General features: G+C 46.9%; 2 protein-coding genes across 4 annotated transcripts in view; one reads left to right on the forward strand and one right to left on the reverse strand.

Moving 5' to 3' along the window:
* Nucleotides 1-367: 367 nt before the first annotated feature.
* Nucleotides 368-11,270, forward strand: SLC51B (SLC51 subunit beta). Of its 2 annotated transcripts, none has more exons than XM_040492986.1 (4): nucleotides 368-789; nucleotides 7,372-7,583; nucleotides 8,622-8,712; nucleotides 10,942-11,270. In XM_040492986.1, the coding sequence occupies exons 2-4, from the start codon at nucleotides 7,487-7,489 to the stop codon at nucleotides 11,153-11,155; spliced, it is 402 nt and encodes a 133-aa protein (XP_040348920.1). In that variant the 5' UTR covers nucleotides 368-789; nucleotides 7,372-7,486; the 3' UTR covers nucleotides 11,156-11,270. The 2 variants fall into 2 exon arrangements, with proteins under 2 accessions (XP_040348920.1, XP_040348921.1); XM_040492987.1 differs by having other exon boundaries at nucleotides 7,483-7,583.
* Nucleotides 11,271-12,666: 1,396 nt separating this feature from the next.
* RASL12 (RAS like family 12) overlaps nucleotides 12,667-23,864 on the reverse strand; it is a 14,976-nt gene continuing 3,778 nt past the window's right edge. The window contains exons 2-5 of one of the 2 annotated variants that reach the window (XM_040492984.1): nucleotides 23,712-23,768; nucleotides 16,931-17,004; nucleotides 16,041-16,231; nucleotides 12,667-13,414 (exon numbers count right to left, since the gene is read on the reverse strand). In XM_040492984.1, coding sequence (XP_040348918.1) covers nucleotides 13,039-13,414; nucleotides 16,041-16,231; nucleotides 16,931-17,004; nucleotides 23,712-23,768 — 698 coding nt within the window. In that variant the 3' untranslated portion in view covers nucleotides 12,667-13,038. Of the gene's footprint in view, nucleotides 13,415-16,040; nucleotides 16,232-16,652; nucleotides 16,761-16,930; nucleotides 17,005-23,711; nucleotides 23,769-23,864 lie in introns of those variants that run through there. The other variant, XM_040492985.1, reaches the window with a different exon arrangement.

Raw genomic sequence — 23,864 nt, forward strand, 5'->3', positions numbered from 1 at the left:
CAGCTCAGAGCCTGGAGCCTGCTTCAGATTCTGTGTCTCCCTCTCTGTCCCTCCCCAGCTCACTCTCTCACAAAACTAAACATAAAAAAAAAAAAAAAAATCAAATGGGTCTGGCCTTGCTCTGCTTCCCCACCAAGTCCTTCCCGCTTGATGCTGTTCAACCTAGTCTGTGGAATTCCTCCTCTCTGGGTCACTTGCCTTGCCTCCCCCAACACTTAGCCCTCCAAAGGTCTTATTTTACAACTTCTTGTAGGGAATTTACACAAGACCGTGACCTTCACTGAGAGAAAGCACAGGCTATAAAAGGCCAGGCTTGGCTCCCAGCTTTGTGGTTAAATATTGATACTAGCAGGAAACAGAGGCCTGGGGCGGGTATACCACATATCCCCCTGCAGTAATGGAACGCCCAGACTGAGGGTCTTCCCCAGCCCATTGTCTGGGCTGGCAAGACAGTCCACATGTTTTCTCTTTACTTCAGATCAACATATAGGAAGGAAAGTATGGAGCTGCTGGCTCTTGCAGATCGTGAAATCCAGGCGGAGCCTGTTTGTCATCTAAGGCCATTCATTCAAGAGGTCATTCACCCTGGTTCCAGGCCTGGGTGTGTGCTAAGGGCAGAGCTACCAGCTGGGCCCCACTGCCACAGGCTCTACAGCACTGTTCCCCCAGGTGACGGCTGTGACGGGTGCTCAGGCGCAGAGACCATCCAGTGCTCCCGTAAGGGGAGGACATAGAAACCAACGCTGCTCCCAGCAGCAGATCAAGGCAGGCCCAGAAGTCAGATCCCAGGTGAGTGTCATCAACCTCCCATGGGGATGGGTGGCTTGGGCTCTTTGGCAGGAATCATGGTCCCATGGCAGATGGTTAAGCCCTGTGTAAAACACAGGAATCTCCCAGAGGGACCTAAGGAGACATAACTAAATGCAATGGGATATCCTGGATGGGACCCTGGAATAGGAAAAAAGACATTCACAGAAAAATAAAAGCCAAATAAATCATGAAGTTTAGTTAATAATTTAAAAAAAAATTTTTTTTAAGTTTATTTATTTTTGAGAGAGACAGAGACAAAGCATGAGTGGGGGAGGGGCAGAGAAAGAGGGAGACACAGAATCCGAAGCAGGCTCCAGGCTCCGAGCTGTCAGCACAGAGCCCGATGTGGGGCTCAGACCCATGAGCTGTGGGATCATGACCTGAGCTGAAGTCGGACGCTTAAGTGACTGAGCCACCCAGGTGCCCCTAGTTAATTTTTTTAAAGCAGGTATATTAATACGATCCCCATTCTAGAAGGAAACTGGATAAGCGCTCTGAAGGAAACGTGTCCTTTGTTCCTGTGGCCTCTAACACAAGCAGGGAGGGCTGGCTCTCAGTTCTAGGCTTGTATTCATGTTGTCATTGTTTGTTTGTTGGCGTATGTTTATTATAACAATATTATACATATTTAAAGCACACATTCCACTGTGGACATCAGCCCACATGCAGATTTGTACACCACTGTCTTGTCCACTGTGGCTTTATAGTAAGTCTTGAAGTCAGGTAGCATTAGTCCTCTGATGTTTCTCTTCTCCTTCAGTGTTATGTTGACTAACTCTGGGTCTTCCTCTCCATATAAACTTTACAATCAGTTTGTCCTTATCCATAAAATAACTTGCTGGGATCTTGAATTGATATTGCACTGAATCCATAGATCAAGCTGGGAAGAACTGACATCTTATTAGTTCCATTAATTAAACATCCAAAATTGGAGCTGTTGTCTCAAAAGATAGAATATATACAAACACTAAAAAAATACAAGTATGCTAAATATATACTTAAAATATACATACAAAATACATACATTAAAAAATATATAATTACATGTATTGTTTGCATGAAGGTAGTGTGTACTCATGAGAAACGTATACAGTAATGTTCAAAGTGAACACCCCAATATCCAGGCCCCATCCACTTCCCCAGAAAGAGTCAGTGTTGGCTATCTTGACCTTCACGCTCTTTTCTCTGTGGGTCTGGGGGGGTCTGCATATGTGACAGGAGCCTATGGCCAATGTTGCTAGTTAATCCAGACCCTCCTGCATCTGAGACTGGACAGAAAATCACAACCCTTCTTAGCAAGTGTTCTGGACAGATAGCTGGAGCTGGAACAGCAAATCATACATTAGCCATTCCTGTAACTTTGTCTTTTCCTTATTCAACAGATGTTCAGTAAGTAATGAGTAAGTAGGTAGTAAGCTTCCAAGTCCAGGAAAGTCTAAAAAAGATCTTTCTTGGGGGCGCCTGGGTGGCTCACTGTCATCTCAGGTTTTGATCTTAGGGTCATGAGTTCAAGCCCCACATTGGACTCCACGTTGGGCATGGAGCCAACTTAAAATTTTTTAAAATAATAAAACAAAATAAAATAAAATAAAATAAATAAAATAAAATAAAATAAAATAAAATAAAACAAAACACTTTCTTTCTCCTTGACTTCCATCTCTATCTTGACATGCAAATGATCATTCATATATGAAAAACTTAGCTCAGTATTTTAAAAAAATTTTTATAAGTTTATTTATTTTTGAGAGATAGAGACAGAGAATGAGCAGGGGAGGGGCAGAATGCAAAGCAGGCTCCAGGCTCTGAGCTGCCAGCACTGAGCCCGACGTGGGGCTCGAACCCATGAACTGTGAGATCATGACCTGAGCTGAAGTCGGACGCTTAACCTACTGAGACACCCAGGTGCCCCAAACTTGCTTAGTATTATATTTGTGTCAAAATATTTCTCCTCAAAATATGTAGATGCTTCTTTATTTCTCGCAGAGCATTTAGAGTTGGAAAAAAAAACTCTGATGTCAATCCTTTTACTAGTACTTTGTTTTTCTAGTTGGCTGTTTGCCATCCAGCTATCTTTGGATGTTCCTGACTGAGCATCCAAAGCTATTGCAGAAAGCCGTATCAGAAGAGGGGTGCTTGAGATTGCCTCCGAGACCCTCTGTTCTCTTTTTGTGTTTGTTTTTGGTTAGCCCCATGACGTTTTCACCGTGGGTCTGTTCAAAACTCTTCTGTTTTACTTCTTTACTTTTATTTCCATTCCTGCCCCCTTTTTCCTCTTCCCCCAGAGATAACTATCCTAATATGTGTAATGTGTATCTTTTTTTAAAAATGTGTTTTGTAAAACGTGTAGTTTTGTGTGCATATATTTTGAATTTTCATAAGTGGTATGGCATGCCCCCTATCTGTTGGGGATAATTTCTTTGGGATATATACATACTCAGGAGCAGAACTGCTGTGTCGTGAGTCGTGTACACTTTGGCTGATTTGCTCTAGATGGCGGCCTGTCTACATGCCCTCTGTTAGTGCCTAAGGCTATAGTCCCAGAGCTCTACCAACACACAGCATTATCTACCATTTAAACTATGTCCATCAGATAGATGTCAAGTGCTATTTCATTTTTGTTTTAATTTTCATTCTTTTGATTACCAAAAGATTGATCACTTTTTCATATGCTTGCTAGCCTTTGGGTTTCTGATTTTGTAAGTTGCCTGTTTATATCCTTTATCTTTTATTACGGTTCCTATCTTTTTCTTGTTAATTTGCAAGAATTCTTTGTATACTCTAGATATCAGTCTTTTCTTGATTTTAAGCATCATCAATATCTTATCCCAACTGGAAATGTGCTTGTTACTTTATTGAGGGTATTCTTCATTGAACGGATAATCTTATTTTTGATATAATCAAATTCATCAGTTTTTTGTTATTGAAGATTTGAGCTTTTAAGAAGTCCTACCTTGCTTCTATTAACTTATATTTTGTCCTCTTCCAATTAGGTCTTTAATTTTGGAGTCTACTTCAGTTTGCTGTTTGTTAGATGTGCACCTCGTCTTCCTTTTCTTCATCAGTAGCTAGTCTCCCTGACATCATCCACTGAACAATTCCTCCTTTACCTACTGGTTAGTGTGTCCAGTTCCCACGTGTACATAGGTCTCTATGAAATCTCTGTTCTGATCCGTTGGTATAGTGATTTGGTCTTGTGTCAAAACCATATTTTAAAAATTTGTTTAGAGAGAGATTGAGAGAGCACGTGAGTGGGGGAGAGGGACAGAGGGAGAGAGAGAAAGAGAATCTTAAGCAGGCTCCAGGCTTAGCTCGGGGCCTGATGCGGGTTCCATCCCACAACCCTTGGATCATGACCTTAGCCAAAATCAAGAGTCAGACATTCATGTGACTGAGCCACCCAGGTACCCCAAAACCACATTTTTTATCACTATGTCTCAACCTCTAGTGGGGTCAGTCTCTCCTCTTTTTTTTTTTAAGATTGACTTAGCTACTTTTATATGTTTACTTTTTCCATATAAATGTTAGAATAAGTTTATCAAGATCCTCAAAAAGTCCAACTAGAATTTTGATTGAAATTGTATTGGATTAATAGATTAACTTGGGGATAATTGACATGTTCATAATATATTTATCCTTTCCAAAATCATAGATGTCTCTCCATTTATTCAGACCAACTTTTTTTTTTTGTCCTACAGTTTTAATTTTCTTCATAGAGGTCTTTTCTATGCTTGGAAAAGTTTATCTAGATGCTTTATGGCTTTGATGCTATTATGAGTGGCATCTCATTTTTACTGAATTTTCCAATTTCACTAATATTGTGAGAAATGCTATTGAACTTGTATATAGCAACTGTAGTAAATGCTTCTATTAGTTCTAATTGTGTGTCTTTCTAAGTAGATGATCTTGTCATCTGAGAATTATGAGTTTTACATCTTTCCTATCAAATTTTACACTTTATTTATGTATTCATGTATTTAATTGAATCTATATTACATATAATATTGTGTAAATTTCACATGTACATTAGTTTGATACATTTATATATTGTAATATGATTGTCTTTGTAATTGTATTTATCACATTACATAATTATAGCATAATATTATTGTCTATTTTATGCATTAGATCACTATGGCTTATGTACTACTAGTTGCAAGTTTGTACCCTTAAATAATATAAAGCTTATCTCCCCCCCAACATTTCCTGGCAACTACCATTTCCCTCCATTTTTTACAAGTTTGACTTTTTAAATTTTTTTTATTTTTTATTTTTATTTTTATTCATTTTTTTAAGTTCTTTATTTTGAGAGAGAGAGAGAGAGAACATGAGCAAGATGGGGCAAAGAGAGAAAGAGAGAGGGAGAGAGAGAATCCCAGGCAGGCTCCATGCCTAGCATGGAGCCCAACCCGGTGCTCGATCTCACAAACCATGAGATCATGACCTGAGCCAAAACCAAGAGGCACTTAACTGACTGATTCACCCAGGTGCCCCTAAGTCTTTTTTTTAGAATCCACATAAAAGTTATATCATACAAGCTTCTAATGTCAAACTGTCCTTCCATTCCTGGTATTAAGCTTCCTTGGTAATGATTTTCTTAATACATTGTTGAATTTGAGCAATTAGTACTTTATTTTGGATTTTTTCATCTACTTTCATAAGTGAGTGGGCCTATCATCTTTTCTTTTTGCATGGTCTTCATGTAGTTTTGAAACCAGTGTTAAAAGAACAATCCAATTGGTGCTGTTCATTTTGGGGGACAACTTATTTAAAGTAAGAATTATCTGCTTATTGAGAGTTTATTAGAACTCACAATTATAGCCATCTAAACCTGGACTTTATTTTTCTGAGAGTTTCAAGTATCTTGTCTAGTTTTGACATTTTCTATTTTTCTAGAAATTCATCCATTTCTGGTTTGTCAAGTTTATTAGTATATAGTTCAAAATACATTTAAAAAATTTATTTGAGAGAGAGTGAGAGAACAGGAGAGGGGGAGAGAGAGAGGGAGAGAGAGAATCCCAAGCAGGCTCTGCACTGTCAGCACAGACCCCCACACAGGGCTTGAACTCATGAACCATGAGATCATGACCTGAGCCAAAATCAAGAGTTGGATGCCAGGTGCCCCAGGTTCAAAACACATTTCTATATATTTAAGTCTCTGGTCTAACTTTGGTTCTATTTGTATCTTTTCTCTTTTTCTGGATCAATCTTGCCAGAGATTTATTTATAAATATCTTTTTAAAAAACAGGTTTTTGGTTTTGTTCATCTTGTCAATTCCCCCCTGCCTTGATTTCATTGATTTCTACCTCTATTTTTAGTATTTCCTTTTTTGTTCTTCAGAGGACCCAGGGATTTGCCTAGACAAATTAACCAGAGGCAGAGCCAGATGAGGGGCCAGCCCCTTGGTCTTAGATCAAGGCTCACTTCCCATGGCCTGAGGCCTCCTGTCAGGAGCCCAGAACAGCTGGGAGAATCAGCTGCCACAGCCGGGCCCCAGCCTGGGCACAGACCTGGGATGTATCATACAGAAGCCTCATGTGTCTAGTCAGAACTGAGACATGCAATAAGTGTAAAATTTACACCCAATTTCAAAGACCTGGTACAAAAAAAATGCAAAATATCTCAACCATTTTTATATTGATTACATTGAAATGGTACTTTTGGGGATATGTTGGATTAAACAAAATATGTTGGATTAAACAAAGTTAATTGCACCTATTTCTTATTTTAATCTGGAGAGTGGGAATTTTTGTAAGAAGTAGTAATAGCACAGGTAGTACAAGAATATGTCAAGCACGATGTGTGACTGTTTTGAGACTGACTGAGGTTTGGTAAACACAATTAGCTTAACCTGTTTTGTTTTGTGGGAATGGAAACAGGCTCAAATTAAGGAAGGGGTTTATCCAGGGAGCATGAGTTCAGTTTTTTCTGTTGCAAATGGCAGAAAAACAATTCTGACAACATGTCCAAAAAAAAGAAAAAGAAAAAAGAGAAAGAAAAAAAAAAAGTTATCAGAGGTTTGCTGAGGACTGACCAATCTGGCCTAGGAATGGTGATGGAGAAAGAGGAGAGCCCAGCTTTCAGTAGCAGGAGCTGGCGACTACCTTTCTCTGGCACTTTTTCCTATTCTCAGCTTTGTGTCTCAGGTCTCCAGAAGAGAGGCTGATAGGCCCAGGCTTTGTGGGGAGACAGGAGCCTGTGATACGCTATTACATGGCATCAATGGTGAGAGGTGGGACAATTTGCTAAGAAACCCGGGTGACCTAGTGCGTTGGGCAGCAGAAGCTGGATGGGGATGCTGGGCAGGCAAAAATGAAAAATGTCCCTTACAACCTGCCAGCGACTCAATCCTCCTTACTCCCAGGTCAGTGCTCCTCTCCACACATGATGAGTCTCAATAAATATTTGAGTGTCACCCACTTCAATGGTTTCTGCCTCTCCAGACCCTACCTGCCCTGAGGCAGTCTTGGTCCAGTAACTCTGCGCCAGAGGAGAGCTGGGTTAGGGTAGTAAGGGAGGTCAAACTGGGGTGGGGTATCCATCCATGCTCTCTTTGTTTCCAGGGGTCTTCAGGGCTTTGCTCAAGGGCCAGAACCTAGGAGGCCAGGTGGGCAGCTTGGGAACAACGGGGCCTAAGGATTTCATTGTCAGAAACGTATCCCAACCGTGAACAGGGGCATGGACCACAATGACGGGGTCATCCAAGCTCCAGCTGGCACCGTGGTGCCTCAGGAACTGCTGGAAGAAATGCTTTGGTTTTTTCGAGTAGAAGATGGTAAGTGGTGGGGGACTGGTGGGGGGTGGGGGTCTGTCCTCAACACAGAGTGGAATCTGGCTGAAGCCCCCTGACACAGCCTCATCCTTCAGGCTGCACACGTCCTCCAAGGTGGGGACCGAGGCTGAGGGGTCTTAATTCCCCAAGGGGTCTGGCCTACCCGCACCCTCCTCTCCTTGGGGTGTGGTCATTCATTCACTCATTTATTCAATCGTTCACAAGTATTTATTAAGTTCCTTCTGTGCAGCAAGCACTGTTCTCAGCACTGAGGTTACAGCAGTGAATAAAGCACAAATGTCCATGCCCTCATGGAGCATACATTCTAATGAAAGAGAAAAGAAACCACACACACAAGTAAAATGCATAGTATGTTGGTGATGAGTAATAAGGAGAAAAACTAAGCACAGAAAGGGAATAGAAGTGTAGGTACTATGGTCAAGGAAGGCCTCACTAAGATGCTCTTGTTTGCATAAAGGCTTATAGGAGATGAAATGATTAGCCACGCAGATTATGTGTGGGAAGAACATTCCTGGCAGGGGAACAGCTAATGCAATAGCTTTGAGGCTGGACTCTGCCTCACTTTGGCACTGTGTGGACAGATCTTATTATCCAAATTCAGATTAGCCACTTCAGGTGTTCTCTTTCGGCAGTTGTGGAACAGTTTTACAGCCATCCCTTCCTTCTCACCCCCAGCCTCCTTTCCTTCCTTCCTTTCCTCGCACTGCACAGGGCTGGCCTCTGGCACAACTCTGAAGAGTGTGAAGTTTATGTCCACCCACATCCCGCTTTCCACACGATTATCCAACTGCCGTGCTGTCCCTCTTTAGATTAGGGCTTCTGTAGAGCAGAAATCATGCCTCCCAGTCTCTCTCCCCCACAACTGAGTTCCTGCAGGGCAGGGGTCTCTCTACAACACCCGGCCTACAGCAGAGAACGATTAGTGCTGTGAGCTGAGGCTGAGCCCAAGCCCCAACTGTTGGTGGGCCTGAGGGGCACCCAGCCTCTCCTCAAGGCTCCATTCTGTGTGTCCTTCCCCAGCATCTCCTTGGAATTATTCCATCTTTGCCCTGGTGGGTGTGGTGATTGTGATAAGCATCGTCCTCCTGAGAAAGAGCATCCAGGCAAACAGGTGAGGAGCTGGCCTAGGGGTGGTCTCTGGGGAGGTGGGGAAATCTAGGGAGGGGTCACATAGGGGCTTGGCTAGCCACCCTTTGGGAAAGCAAAATGCAGCCTTTGGGGTCCTTTGACAACACAAAGCTGTTGAAAAACTACCCCCTGTCCCTGGCCAGCAAGCAGAGGTCAGGATCTCTGGTTCTGGAGTCACATAGGTCTGGGTTCAAATCCCAGCTCTGCCACTCTCACAAGTGAGTAAGAGATTCTGATACAAAGGGTCTGGGGTGGTCATTGGCATTTTGCTAAATTCCCTGGATGATAAACTTCCAGGGCTGACTTTTGAGAGCTCCTTGAGGACACAGACCACATCTGACTCAATTTTGTTTCCCCAAGAGACTGGCAGTGTTGGGTTCTAGAAATGATTCAATAAATGCTTGGTTCACACATCTTCCTCCCTCCCTCCCTTCCATTTTTCTTTCAACAATTACTATATACCCACCAGTCATCACTATCAGTAACTTTCAAACAAAAATAATGAGAACCCTTCCCTCATATCTGTACCATGTTTTACAATTTGAAAAGTATCTTCACATTCTCTCATTTGACCCTCAAGACACCTCTGTAAGGTAGGGCAGGCACAATTTATTTATTTCCATTGTACAGAATAAGGTAATTGAGGATCTAAGGAAGTGTTGGCCTAGCTTCTGTGCTCTTCCTTCTATGCTTTTATATTATGCATGAATTTTCTTCATAGTTCTGCTATAAAGTAAAAAACAAAAAACAAACCCAGTGCCCTTTGTTCACACTGAGAACTAGTACTTATGAATTGCTGTGGCCTCATTCACTACTCATTCTGCAGGTAAGAGCTGAGCACCTGCTCAGTGCCAAGCTCTGTTCTGAGAGTGGGAGCTACAGTCACGGGCAAGAGGGATTCAGCCCCTGCCTTATAGAATTTACAGTTTGGTAGAGGGACAAGTGTAGTTCAGAGTGACAGGTGCTCAGTATGGGACATACAGAGTACAGTGGGAGCACAGTAGTGGGATCTGGGGCCTTCAGGGCAAAGAGATAGAGGGCGGGTGGGCCAAGGAAGCTTTCCAGACTGAGGGACAGCAGATATCAAGCTTAACATGCTGGAGGAGGAGGGCCCAGCCATGTGGCTGTGGCATGTGAAGTGGGATGGGGATAGAGGGAGGACAAGAAGGGGGCAGGACCCAGAATGTATGGGTCCTGGGGGCCATGCCAAGGTATTCAGGTTCTAGCTCATGGGCACTGGGGAGCCAGGGAATAGCTTTGAACAGGGACATGAAAGTCTTATGTTTTAGCAAGGTTAGTCTGGATGCAGGACATAAGAGGAACCAAAGGGATATAGCTTCTAAAAAGGTGACCTTGCCTTTCTTACCCTGTCAGGAGGCATTGCCCTCAACAAGGTCAACTCGGGAGCAAAGTGGCCGTCCATGGGAAAGGCAGACAATGAGCTACTCCTCCTGGGGCCCAAGCAGATTCTCTGGGCAGTCAGCTCTTACCACAGCTCGGTCCCTCTACTCTGGCCAGGAAGTCTAGGGGTACCTTGAGTAAAACCACCTTCGGGGAGATGACATTTAGGGGAGTTACTGAAAGGAAGGCTGGGTCTTGAACACCAGGTTAAGGACATGGGCAGTCGGGAGCCACTAAAGATGCTTGAGTTAAGGCGTGATGTGTGCACACTGCGGTTTTAGAAACATGACTGGTGCATGGGGGCTGGTTTGGAAAAGCAAGGACCTAGAAGCAGGAAGATTACTTAGGAATTTCCCTAAAGTAGTTTGTCTGAGGATGGGGTGGGATGAGGGTGGAGATGGGGTGTGGGGTAACAAGGACCTGCACTAAGTAGAATGAAGTCCTGGGATAGAGAATGTGTGGGTTGGCGAAAAGAACACGGAACCCAGAGTCAGGAGACTTAAATGCATGTCTAAGGTATGTGCCTTTTTGACCTTTTTGAGCCACATGTCACCTTGAAGGGGATCCTGTAGCAATAATAGTTGAGCTCATGGTGGCAATGAGGATCTGGGGAGATGATGCACTGGTGAATATAAACTGTTTCTCTGCCAAAAGAACATCACACTATCTTGGCTTTCTCCCCCAGCAGTTCCCAGAACTGCCCACTGGATTTTCCACCTCGCTAGTCCACTTGCGAGACCTAGTCTTGCCCCAGCCCCTCAGTCCCCCAGCTCAGGGAACCCCGATTCAACAGTGTGTTCTCTCCTCCCAGAAATCAAAAGACACTGAGGAAAAACAAACCGGAAACAACAACTCTGGAAGTCCAAGACTTGGCTGAGGCCGGAGCCAGAGAGGACAACAACCTGAACATGCTAAGAGAGACTTTGCTCTCAGAAAAGCAAAATTTGGCCCAGGTGGAAACTGAGTTAAAAGGGAGAAAGGTGCCACTGGTTCTCCTTCCAGACCCACAAGAATCTGAGAGCTAAGAGGGGTCCAGAGCACTGCCCCATGTTGTCAGCAGATTCAGTGAATGAACTGCAATCAAAATATTGTTATGAAAAAAAACCCTCCCTTTTTATTAAAATGCATCTGAAGTGGGCATTTGGAAATGCAGTTGGTTCCAATGGGGGTGGTTCAACACAAGGGGCTTGGAGCAAAATCGCAAAATCCATAGCCGGCCTGTGGGTCAGGAAGCCAGGCTACGACTTCTAGTGTGGTTTTGAGGAGTTCATAGCCTCTCTCTGACCTCAACCTCTCCATCTACATAATGGGGCTGAAGGCTGGATTAGAGCTGTTGTTCTTTCTTTTTTTTTTATATGTAAATTTTTTTTTTTTTTTTTTTTTCTGAGAGAGAGAGAGAGAGAGAGAGAGCAAGAGCACGAGCACAAGCAGGGAAGGGACAGGGAGAGAAGAGACACAGAATCTGAAGCTGGCTTCAGGCTCTAAGCTGTCAGCACAGAGCCTGGCACGAGGTTCAAACTCACAAACCGCGAGATCATAACCTGAGCTGAAGGCCGACGCTTAACCGACTGAACCACCCAGGTACCTCTAGAGCCGTTGTTCTTAATCCAAGCTCCTGGAATTGCCAAGAGCAGGATTCTGGGCTCAGAATCCCCTTGCCACCCCTTCCTCCTACCAGAACCATTTCCTTTACCTGCTTATCTGCTGAGGGTCTACGAGAGATTTCCTTTGGGCTAGGGGCCCTGAGGTAAACAGAGTTAGAAAACTATAGAGCTCCCTGTGCTAACAATGAAATCCCAAGAGTGCTGTCCTGATCCCACATCTGAGCCACAGTGTTATGGTATAAGCTGTGGTGGCCAAAAATGCTTTAGGTTCTATCTTTCAAAAGTGGACTTTGAACATTCAGACCCATTGCCAAAGGTACTGGGTCTTGCTGGACCAGACTACAAACTGCTCTACTGTGTTTCTGCCTACGAGCCTGGGACAGGCTAACGGTGCCCACCGGATGTCTGATACTGAGTTACAGGCTCTCTGGATCCTGTGTGATGGTCACTAGAGAGAATGACTTTTTTCTGCAGCTTCGATCATTAAGCTTCAGGAAGCTGGTCCTGAGGGTCCGTGGAGAGAATCCTTAATTTAAGATGGGAAAACAAGGCGGGTCTGCTTCCTGGTGACTAAAACACTGGATGCTCACTACCCTAGGCAACCTAGAGCCCCCAACCTTCTATCCTCATTGAGAGGCAAAGTACCAGAAACAGCCCTTCCTGGGAATTTTGCTTCTCACAGGCTGTCCCATAGGATTATTTAAACTAGATTTTACTTGGATAAACTGTGGGGTTTGGTGCTTGGGGCTTCTGTGAAATCAGAAGACAACAGGAGGGCCAGGCTCAGGCCACCCAAAACCTGTAGCCGCTCTGCCCTTTCCGTCCACTAGGTGGTGCCAGGACTTCAAGTCTGCTCCTGTAGAATGTTCTCTGGCCTCCTTGTACGCAGGGCCTACTGGTGGTGACCATCCATCCAGAGCTGTCCACTAGGGGCCACATCTGGCCTGGCTGTTGCTGGAGCAGGAAGGGGTGATGGCACCATGATGGACACTGCAATTTCCTTCCACTTCAGCCAGACCCAGGTCTCCGTGTTGTCTTGTGGCTACTTCCCTTCAGGGTGGGGGAACGGCAGTGGTTACCATGGAAACCAAGGCCTGGAGGGACTAAGAGCAGCATTCTGCCTGTCCCTCCAGCTCACACAGTAAACTGGGTGTCAGGGAAATTACTTGGTGCTGGAAGAGGGATCAACTGTCCGCCAGAGGGCGAGGGCTATTGTTCCATCAGAGGGAAAGCCAGTGGTGAGAAGTCAGCCCCTATCCTGCAGCCCTGCACAGCCCCTAAGTCTGGGATCCTTAGGGGTGCCCTCAGAAGATCTTGAAGCCCTTCAACAGGGTCAGGGTAGGTGCCTTGCGCTTGCTCTGAGCCCGGGATGCCTTCACAGTGACCAGCTTGGCCTGGGCCACGGCAGGTATCTCCTTCAGACTGACAGTGGAAAGTGTGTTGAAGGTACAGCTGGCCAGCCCATGCCGGGCAGTGAGCGGAGCCTGGTGTGGCAGGGCCCTCTCCTCGGAGATGAAGAGGGGCCGGGGCAGGGAATTCTTCTCCAGTTCCCGCCGTGCCTCCCGCACGGCCTCGTGGAAGACATGTTGCACATGCTCAAAGTCTAGGCAGGCAGAGACCTCGAAAAACAGGCACCCAAACTTGCCAGCCAAGGCTGCACCCTCTGCCTTGGTGACCTGCCTGGTGGGGAAGCAGGGCAAGGCAGGGTCAGGAGCACGCATCCAAGTGGGGCAGGCTTGGGCCTGCACTCAGCTCCCCACTCACCAGCTTGGTGAGCTGGAGTCATCTCATCTGTACAACAGGATAGTGACCTCTACCTCTCAGGGTTGTTAAAAGAATTAAGAAAAACCACTTGTATTGTGTGCCTAGTGTAGTACCTGGCACAGAGTCAGTGCTCAATGAATGATGGCTGACCTCACCAAAGCCAGAATTTAGAAACAAAGCCGTAGGCAAGGGAGAAGCTTACTGGTTAGACCCTGTTTGTGCACCGAGGAAGATGGTCATTCCCAGCCCTGCATCTATGCCAGCATGGGTCCTTGGTCAGGAAATGAGCCACCCTCAGCCCAGGTCTGTGGGACTGACTCTAGAGAAAGGCAGTGGTTTGGACTGAAGGGTGTGACCCACAGAGGCAGGGTGGGTGAGGTGACTCAGGATGCCTGTGGTCAGCAGAGCTCTCAGGGCCCATGGGGAGTTTTGCCTGCCTGTCCAGGGGAGGGGCAAGAGAGAGCAAGGGTGGCATTTCATTACAAGGAGGGAGAAAAGGAGAGAGGGAACAGCACCCATTGTCAGCTTCGTCCTATACTCCTCTTTTGTGATGGTGGGATCGAATACTTAACTGGGGAGGTCCTGGAAGTTTTGGACCTGAAAGCCATGGGACTAAAGGTGAGAGGAAAACAATTGGCTCTTGTGTAGGTCAGATGTCCAGAAGAAGGAAGGGGTAGGGGGTACCTGAGGTCTTGAGGCCAAGGTTCCATTGGCTGGATCTTGGTGATCACCCTGCACTGCTGATCACCCCATCCGCCATTCCCAAGGACAGTGGCAGAGCCCATGAGACAGGTGGGTATTGGTGGGAAGAGGTTCCTGAGGGGGAGGGGGACTGGGAGAGGGCTAGTTGCCCAGGGGAGTATCAGACAGAGTAACTGGGACAAAAAGGGCCAGAGGCAGAGCATCTAGACTCCCCACCCATGGCTGATGTCCTGTCTGGAAGCTCACTGCTTCCTAAGAAACCTTTTTGAAGGAATACTTGGTATTATTTGCTTTTATGATGGGCTTGAATCTACAGATTTGTCACTCTGGAGGCTTGAAACGTGAATTTTTAGAATATGCAGCACCCCGAACATGTATACATGTTTTTGTGAATGGGTGACACAGGTATGTAATATTATCCTCTTATTTTGTTGCAGCCTGGTGACAATTTTATCAGTGGTTCAGGAACCACTGCTCTAACCTATGTTTTACCTTCTAGCTGCAAGACAATTATGGGAGACACACCAATGCTCAGCTAGAAGTTTTACTGCTCATCAAATCCTGACCCACTAACCTCAGGACTTGATCAAAGAAGGAAATGAAGATAACTGTCATGACTTTTCTGAGGGAATTGAAACTGCTTGAGTCCCATAATCTTTGTTATTTGCTACCAAACCATTTTTAGACAATCCCTTTGGCAAAGATCAGGATCAAAACAGTTGTCTAAATTTTTTCCTCATACTGAAGACAACTTACCACAATTCAGTCTTCTGACCCCTCTGGCAGGCACTGTGAGCTCTATAATTCCTCAAAGATCACCTTTTGGTTTTAAGATCACACAACTTCCTTCATTTCCTGAGATGAAATTTGTCTTGGTCTGAGGGCTGAATGGCCAGTAAAGGCTCCTACCATGGCCCCTCTTCATGAGACTGCACCCCCTGTCCCGCTGCCCATCTGATTTGTTCTGCACCTAAGTCCCCTCCCTGCTAATACCAGAATGGGCCTTTGAGGCTTGGGGAAGCAGGGTACTAGCCATGCACAGGGAGGGACAGGTGGAAAATGGGTGGAAGGTGCCATACTTCAAAGGTGGGCTGGCCACATAGGACAAATGTCAGCGGTGAAGAAGGCCAGTGGGGTCACTCATCAAGTGTAAGCATCATGCTTTCAGGGGCCAGGCAAGCAGCTCAAATGTATACGGAGGGTAGAGGTAAGCCATGGGGAGTGGTAAGGCCTGTGGTCAGCTGGAGAGAGCATGCCCCTCCTCAAAGCATTCCAATTCTAGGTCTTTTAAAACTCTGTGCTCGCCAAGCAAAACGCTGCTGTATTTGCTGGTAATCTGTCCTCTGGCCCAGTCTGTGACCTCTGATTCAAGTCCAACTCAGTCTAAGAGAACCTGCCCTCAGCACAGCCAACTGTGGGAGTGAGCCTGGGGCCATGCTTGGGTGAGGCTAGAGCTGGTTGGACCAGAGCAGAAACCTGATTACAGGAGCCAATCACAGCCTTTCTTCTCAGACCTGGAATTGGGCACTGAATAATCAACAAGCTATGGAGAGTGAGGATGGAATGTCCTAGAGACAGGCAAGAAGGGTGAGGCCGAGAAAGACCACAAAGCCCCATGAGGATGGAAGGGGTGGCATCTCTTCTAACTTTCAGGGTCCAACCCCTGTGTGGGCCAGAAGCTCCTCCCTTCCTGCCCTTGCCTGTCTGGAAGACCACTTACCTTTAACCTAAATTTGAGGGGATTATTCAAATTTAGCCAAACAATCCCCAATGATGACACCCAGCCTTTACAAATGAGGAAAGTGAACTCCAGAGAGGAGGACAAACTGTCTGTGCTCACCTGTACTGGGCCATGTCCAGCTTGTTGCCCAGCAAGAGGGCAGGGGAGCTGCGCTGTGTCTCCTTGGCGTGCAAAGCAAGCAGCTCCAGGTAGCTGCTGCTGTCCTCAAAACTCTGGCGGCTGTCCATGCTGTATACCACCAGGAAGGCGTGGGCCCAGTTCAGGTAGCGCTCACAGTTCCTGGGGGTATCCTGGGGTGAAGGAGGGAAGCCTCAGTGGGGGCAAAGGCCTTTACCTGGGCTGCCCACCCACCTCCCCACTCTCTGGGTCTTTGTATATTGTTCCCAACAGAGCCCTTTTTAAAGGGGCACTTGAGTGTGGATTTGGCTTGGTGTGAAAGGAGACATTGTCTCGTAAGCCTCACTCCCACCACCCAGTCAGAGACTTGGAGACCTTGGCCTCTGAGGCACAGAGCCAAGACTCTGGCATGGCTGCTACAGAGACCTGGCTATCCCTGGGCACTGCTGGTTTTGCGTCAGGTTGATGGTGTCCCTTGGCTTTTGAGAATAACTGGTATCCAGTCCTGGCAGGGGATGGTGAGAACATAGGGAAAATGTGTGTACTGAGGGGACCTGGGCCGAAGAGGGTCTCTGTGTAAACACTTGTAAGCACCTGTCTCCATGTGTATGTGAGCATCAAGTCCCAGAAGAGAGGATCTCTGAGTTGATGCCAGCAACCATCAGGTCTCCCCAGGCCCCATCCCATCCCTTCTCACTTGGCAAACGAAGAGATTCCGGAATGGAGAGGTCAGCACCTCATTCAGGGTCACACAGCAAACTAGAGCTTAAAAAGTTTACATATTCCCATCTGAGGCATCCACTCTGGGACCAGGACTTCCCAGGAGGCTGCATGGACTCTCAGCTCTCCAGGGGTAATGGGGGTACTGTTACCGGGTCTGCAGTATCCATAACCCTCAGGTGGACAGGCTGGTGGTCCACTGTCTCTTCGGAGCTGTAGGTGTCCTCTGCAACAGATGGTCAGCCAGGTCAGAGGCAGTGCAGGCTGCTCAGTGGGTGATTGTGTCTGAGTCCCCACCTCCCTGTGCTAGACCCTGGGGGATCTATTCCGGAGCCGGCTGAGCTGGGACAACTGGGGAGGCCTTGGCTGGCACCCAAACGGAGAACACAGAACCTCCCACCGAGGAGAGGCTGCTCTACCTGTCAGGGGTCAGAGCATAAGAGGTCACTCACAGAACATGCCATAGGAGTTGGGATTGTGTTCTGGGTCTGGCCACCAAGCCTACAGGATCAAGTGTGTGGCCCATGGTCTTGTTTAGCAGCAGAGACCTCTGGAGCTACACTGCCAGCCTATCCCCTCCAAACCCCAAACTCCTTCACTCTCTTCCCTCTGACCACAATACCTGGTCCCCAGGAACCCCCCAAGGACAATCCTCCTGCACTCAGTGGTACAAGAGATGGGAAAAGAAAAGCACACAACGTGTGTCTGTGAGTGTGTGTGTGTGTGTGTGTGTGTGTGTGTGTGTCCAGAAGTCCCAAGAAGGTTTTACAAATATTCCTCATCAAAATAATAGCAGAGGACTCTAGCATAGTCAAACGTTTTAGGTTGGAAATGTGGAATCAAACCCAACTTCAACTACCTTTTAGCTATGTGACTTGGCCAAGTCTTTGAAGCAGTTCTTTGAGGCTCTGTTTCCTCACTTTAAAATGGGGATAACATGATAACATTGGCTAAACATTTTTCAGATTTTACTCTGTGCCAGGCATTGTGCTAAATGCTTGTTCCTGCACTTCATAGGGCTGTGTGAGGACTGGATGGACCCCCAGGCATGGGGCCTGGCCCATCATACATGTCTGGTAAAGGACAGGGGACTGTGGCGCTCCAAAGCTGACAGGGAAGGTTCACATTCCTAGCTGATATTTTTTTTTCTTTTTCTTTTGAAATAATTTTAGACTTGTGTGGAAATTGCAAAATAGTACAGAGAGTTCCTGTGTGCCCTTCCCTCTGCTCCCCACAAGGTTAACACCTTACATAACCGTAGTAAAATGATCAAAACCAGGAAATTGATATTGGTACCATACTATGAACTAAACTACTGACTTTATTTGGATTTCATGAATTTTAACTTTTTTTTCTTTCTTTTTTTTTTTTTTTGCATCTCACACCCTCAAACCTGAGAAAGCAGCAGATGGCCTGGCATGCAAAGAGGACCTCATTGTCATATTGACATTCTTTCTATCTCCAACCTTCCCCTGTGCCACTGGCCCATGTGTATGAGTCCACTTGGCCATCGTGTTTCCCTGGGTGCCCCAAGTGACCCCAAGAAGAACCCCTGGGCAGAACTGGGGCCCTCTCTGCTTTCCTCCACCTCCCCAACCCTGGCTGAATTCACCACCACTTTTCTCTGAGGGCCACTGGCAGTTGAGCCAGGCCTGGACACATGCCAGGTCCACTAGCAGCCAGCAGGAATCACAGACAGCTCCCATCCCCAGCCTGTTTGGGGACTTGGATAAATAGCTACTCTTATTCAAAGACAAAAAAAAAAAAAAAAAAATCTAATGGAAAATATGCCCCAAATGTTTAACTATATTTAGTGCAAGAAGAGCTGCCCCTAGATGCCTACATCTTGTTCAGATTTTTCTTTATTTTCCTGCCAAAGTTGTCTGATGCACCCCTTTTAGTTGTGCCACACCCCCCCTCCCCAAACAGTCACTGAGTCCTGCCCAGTCTAGGGGAAAATCTTAGCCTAGTGTTGGTCTCCTGTGGTTCCTCACAGCATAAAAGCCTTTCAAAGTTACTGTTAGCACCACTAGAGAGAGATGAAGCCCATAGGAGGAGGGACGAAGCCCACTGCCACACAGCACTCCATCAGTAGAAGGAATGTGAACTCAGGCCTTCTAGACTGGGCTGCCTCCCCATCTAGGCATGGGGCCGCTCATCACCCTCTGCTCAGGGGACCAGCTGATCGTCCAACTCTGGGCAGAGCACAGGGGAAAAGCAGAAGCTCCCAGGCCAGCTGAGGAGGAACATGTATGGGTGAGCTTGGAGAAGCCTCAGATGTCATCTTATCTGGCTTCCTCCCCCATGGCAGGTGAGGTAGGGGGTCCTTTCCAAGTCACAGTATTGTCCTATCTTCCCATCACCAAGTCCTGCTCTCCAGAGCATTCTGGGGTCCTTAATCACATGGGTTTCATAATTCCTAGTTCTAAATAACATTCTGGGGACTTTCATGCTGAGAGAAGCTTCTTTTCCCAAACTATTTTCCCCTCATTTACAGTAATAGTCTTTTTATTTTTTTTATTTTTGTTTTTTAATTTTTTTAACGTTTATTTTTGAGACAGAGAGAGACAGAGCATGAACGGGGGAGGGGCAGAGAGAGAGGGAGACACAGAATCGGAAACAGGCTCCAGGCTCTGAGCCATCAGCCCAGAGCCTGACGCGGGGCTCGAACTCACAGACCGCGAGATTGTGACCTGGCTGAAGTCGGACGCTTAACCGACTGCGCCACCCAGGCGCCCCAGTAATAGTCTTTTCAAAGGTGCCAAAGGAGGGGCGCCTGGGTGGCTTAGTCGGTTGAGTGTCCGACTTCAGCTCAGGTCATGATCTCACAGCTCGTGAGTTCGAGCCCTGTGTCGGGCTCTGTGCTGGCAGCTCAGAGCCCGGAGCCTGCTTCAAATTCTTAATTTTTTTTTTTCAATGTTTATTTATTTTTGGGACAGAGAGAGACAAAGCATGAACGGGGGAGGGGCAGAGAGAGAGGGAGACACAGAATCTGAAACAGGCTCCAGGCTCTGAGCCGTCAGCACAGAGCCCGACGTGGGGCTTGAACTCACGGACCGCGAGATCGTGACCTGGCTGAAGTCGGACGCTTAACCGACTGCGCCACCGAGGCGCCCCTCAAATTCTATGTCTCCCTCTCTCTCTGCTCCTCCCCGGCTCGTGCTCTGTCTCTCTCTCCTTCAAAAATAAATAAAAATATTAAAAAATAATAATAATAGGGGCGCCTGGGTGGCGCAGTCGGTTAAGCGTCCGACTTCAACCAGGTCACGATCTCACGGTCCGTGAGTTCGAGCCCCGCGTCGGGCTCTGGGCTGATGGCTCAGAGCCTGGAGCCTGTTTCCGATTCTGTGTCTCCCTCTCTCTGTGCCCCTCGCCCGTTCATGCTCTGTCTCTCTCTGTCCCAAAAATAAATAAACGTTGAAAAAAAAAATTAAAAAAAAAAATAATAATAATAATAAAGGTGCCAAAGGGAGCTCTGGTCAGAGTGCATGTAGGATGATGCCTCAGAAATGGTGCCTGCATCTTTGCTGGAGCAGGATGAGGGCAAGAGAGGTGAGAAGCTGTCATTCTGCCCCAAGAAAGCCAGGCAAGGTGCTCCCCAGCTCCTCCTTGAGAGGACTCCCTCCTGGGGACCCCTGCCCTTCCTGGAGTGCTCAGCACAGGCACAGCCTTTCCACAGGCACTGATTCTCTCAGCTCCTACCAGCAATCCTAGCCACAACGCTTTAAAAAAAATTTTTTTTAATGTTTATTTAGTTTTGAGAGAGAGAGACACAGACAGGGCATGAACAAGGGAGGGAGGGCCGAGAGAGAGAGGGAGACAAAGAATCTGAAACAGGCTTCAGGCTCTGCACTGTTAGCACAGAACCCAACGCGAAGCTCGAACCCACAAACCATGAGATCATGACCCGAGCCAAGTCAGATGCTTAACCGACTGAGCCACCCAGGTGCACCATTCCCAGCCACAACCCTTATGCAGACAGAGTACAAGCTATTGGTCCCATCTTCCAGATGGGGAAACCAGAGCCTAGTGCTATGCAGACCTCTGGTTCCAGGCCCTCTAGAACATAAGGCCATCCTAAGTGAAGAGGCACTGGAGTGATACTCATCTTCCTTTGTACCTGAGGTTCTCCATAGGGAAATCACTGAGCCCTCTCTGCCTCAGTTTCTTTACCTGTAAAATGGGGATAATAGTCATAGCTCTTCTTTAAAGGCTAAACCTAAAACCAAAATTCAATCTCATGTTTAAGAGTACATATGTCATGCCCAGTACTGCACTCCATGCTAGAAACGGAAATGAATAACACAGGTTTCCATGCTTGAGAAGCTCACTTTGGGTTCAAGGAAGACCTCTGAAAAGGAGCAAGAGTTGTTTTACATGTCCTGATGGCTAACTCTCTCCTTGGTCTCCTTGGTCTTTCTCCACAGAAAGAAAGGCTCTGGTCCTAGAGTCCACTGTTGCTGCAGGCAGTCATGGGATAGTGGCTGGAATGTTTAGATGCTGGGGCGGAATCCCAAGGAGGAGTGGGACTGGTCTCCCAGAATGGCTGAAGGGGAGCATCTGGTCATCTCTCCAGCTGACAGGCTCTCAGGCCAGGGAGAGAGACCTAAGGCTGGGGTGACTGACCACTGTGGAGGGCTGCCCTGCCCCCCCCCCCCCCGCCCCCAGACAGTGTGACCACACATTCCACTATCAGGTCAGAACTCCAAAATTACTCAATCAGGAAGCCCAAACCACCACTGTAGTAGGCTCTGGCGAGACCCGGCAGGAAAGGTATGAACTGGGGGCAGGGATGAAGAAACTGGAGGCTGGATGCCAGATAAAATATAGGATGACCAATTAAATTTGAATTTCAGATAAACAGCTAATGTTTTTTAGCCTAAGTATTCCCCATGTAATATCTGAGCTAGGCAGGATCTGTGTTTTGAGGAACCGCCCTTGGAAATCCTCATTTTCCCTTCCCAAATACCCCCTGCTTGTATGGCTTTCCTTCCCACCTCCTCCCTGTCTTCAATTCCCCCACTGCTTCTGCTTCCATGTTCTGGCCTCTCTCAACACTCCCCTGACCAGCACACAATTACATCCTGTTTCCCACCCCCATGGGCATTGACCTCTGCTAATCAAGAAGGCTCCCCTCAGGAGGCGCCTGGGTGGCTCAGTTGGCTAAGCTTCCAACTCTTGATTTCAGCTCAGGTCATGATCTCACGGTTTGTGAGTTCAAGCTCTGTGTCCAGCTTTGCACTGACAGCATGGAGCCTGCTTGGGATTCTCTCTCTCCTTCTCTCTCTGCTCCTCCCCTGCTTGCTCTCTCTCTCCCAAAATAAATAAACATTAAAAGAAAAAGACCCCTCAGACCTGCTGTGTGACCTTGGCCCAGAAGCCAGAGCTCCCTGGGCCTAATTCTTCCATCGTTCCACTGAGGGGCTGTGTCATAGCGCAGGTAGTCAAACCAAGCTTTGAGAAAACAAATCCCTTAGGGACTATGAGTGAGTCGCCTGCCCTGTACTCTTGACTTAACCAGGGGACCCCCTCTGCTTTCTCTTTGACATCTTGGGGTTCTATTTAAGATCACCTTGGAAGAAGTGATTCTGCTACTTAGGGAAAAAATTCTAGAACCCAACAGACTAAATAGCCCTGAGGTCCCTTCCTGCTCTGACACTGGGATTCAATATTCCAGTGTGAACTGAGGGCACCAAGGGGCTAAGGGGCTCTTTCCTTCAGGTGTTACAGCACATTCCCTCAGGGCCCTGCTGCACGCCCTGCTGTACTGCGGTTTCCAGCCTGTGCCCAACAGCCCTGGGATTCCCTGGAGAGCCCTCAGGGTCCCACAAATGCTTCATTTCATTCTTATCAGTGGAATGAGTGAAAAAGAATCCAAGACTGCAACCCCCCATTTTCAAAAGGCTAAGAGTATCCAGACACACCATTTTTTTCAGTGAACAGTTTACAAAAACCAAATGTTATAAATGTAAACGTTAATGGGGCGCCTGGGTGGCTTGGTCGGTTAAGCGTCCGACTTCGGCTCAGGTCATGATCTCACGGTCCGTGAGTTCGAGCCCCGCGTCGGGCTCTGTGCTGACGGCTCAGAGCCTGGAGCCTGTTTCAGATTCTGTGTCTCCCTCTCTCTCTGCCCCTCCCCTGTTCATGCTCTGTCTCTCTCTGTCTCAAAAATAAACGTTAAAAAAAAAAAAATTAAAAAAAAATAAATGTAAACGTTAAGGAAAAGGGCAGGAAAAACAAATATGCATTGTGCCTACTGTGAGTCAAATACTAGGCTAACATGTCATTTCTTCAATCCTCACAGTTATTTTCTGAGATAGGCATCTTTATGCCCACTTTTCAGATGAGGAAACAGAAGCTCAGAGAGATTAGGTGACTGCTTCAAGGCTGTACAGCCAATAAATGGCAGAGCTAGGGTTCAAACTTAGCTCTGACTGATACCAGAGCATCCTTTTTTCCAATATACCATGATATGGCTATAAAACAAGATGAGTTTTCTTGTGTGGTTCAAAAATGGGTCAGCAACCAGTAGCACTAGATAGTTTCTCAAATGCTTTGTCCAGCTTTTCTGGAAAAGTATACTGAGTGGCCATCTTGAAGACCAACACTTAATGGTTGCAGACGTTCTGTTATGTTTGATTTTTTTTAAGTCTCAACATACCTCATAATTTAGGACAAATCAGCCTATCTCAGTTTTCCTAATTAAGCCAACCCCCAAATTGTCTGGGGTGGGCTGTGGAAGGATGTATTTCTGGCATCTAAAACATTTTGTCCCACGGGCTGAGTCATCCTGGGTGGTTCCTCCCCTCTGCCCCCAGATGTTCAATCCTGGTCAGGTCTGGGCCCACCACAGTGTAGGTGGGTGCATGGGGACAGGGGTAGGGGGGATCCAAGTGGGACACAGTAGGAGAATGGGGAGGAGTGGTTCCTTACCCAAATTGGGGTCATATTCGCTGATAAACCTCCTGGTCAGAAACTTCACGGTCAGAGCTGCAGGAAACAGAAAGAAGCTGGCTCAGTCATCCCCTGCTGTCTTTGGCTGCTGGTTCCCAGAGGTTGCCCCTCTCATTTAAAAAAAATTTTTTT

Source organism: Herpailurus yagouaroundi, unplaced genomic scaffold (genome assembly GCF_014898765.1).
Source record: "Herpailurus yagouaroundi ecotype Mexico unplaced genomic scaffold, PumYag 184, whole genome shotgun sequence".
Taxonomy (NCBI): Eukaryota; Metazoa; Chordata; class Mammalia; order Carnivora; family Felidae; genus Herpailurus; species Herpailurus yagouaroundi.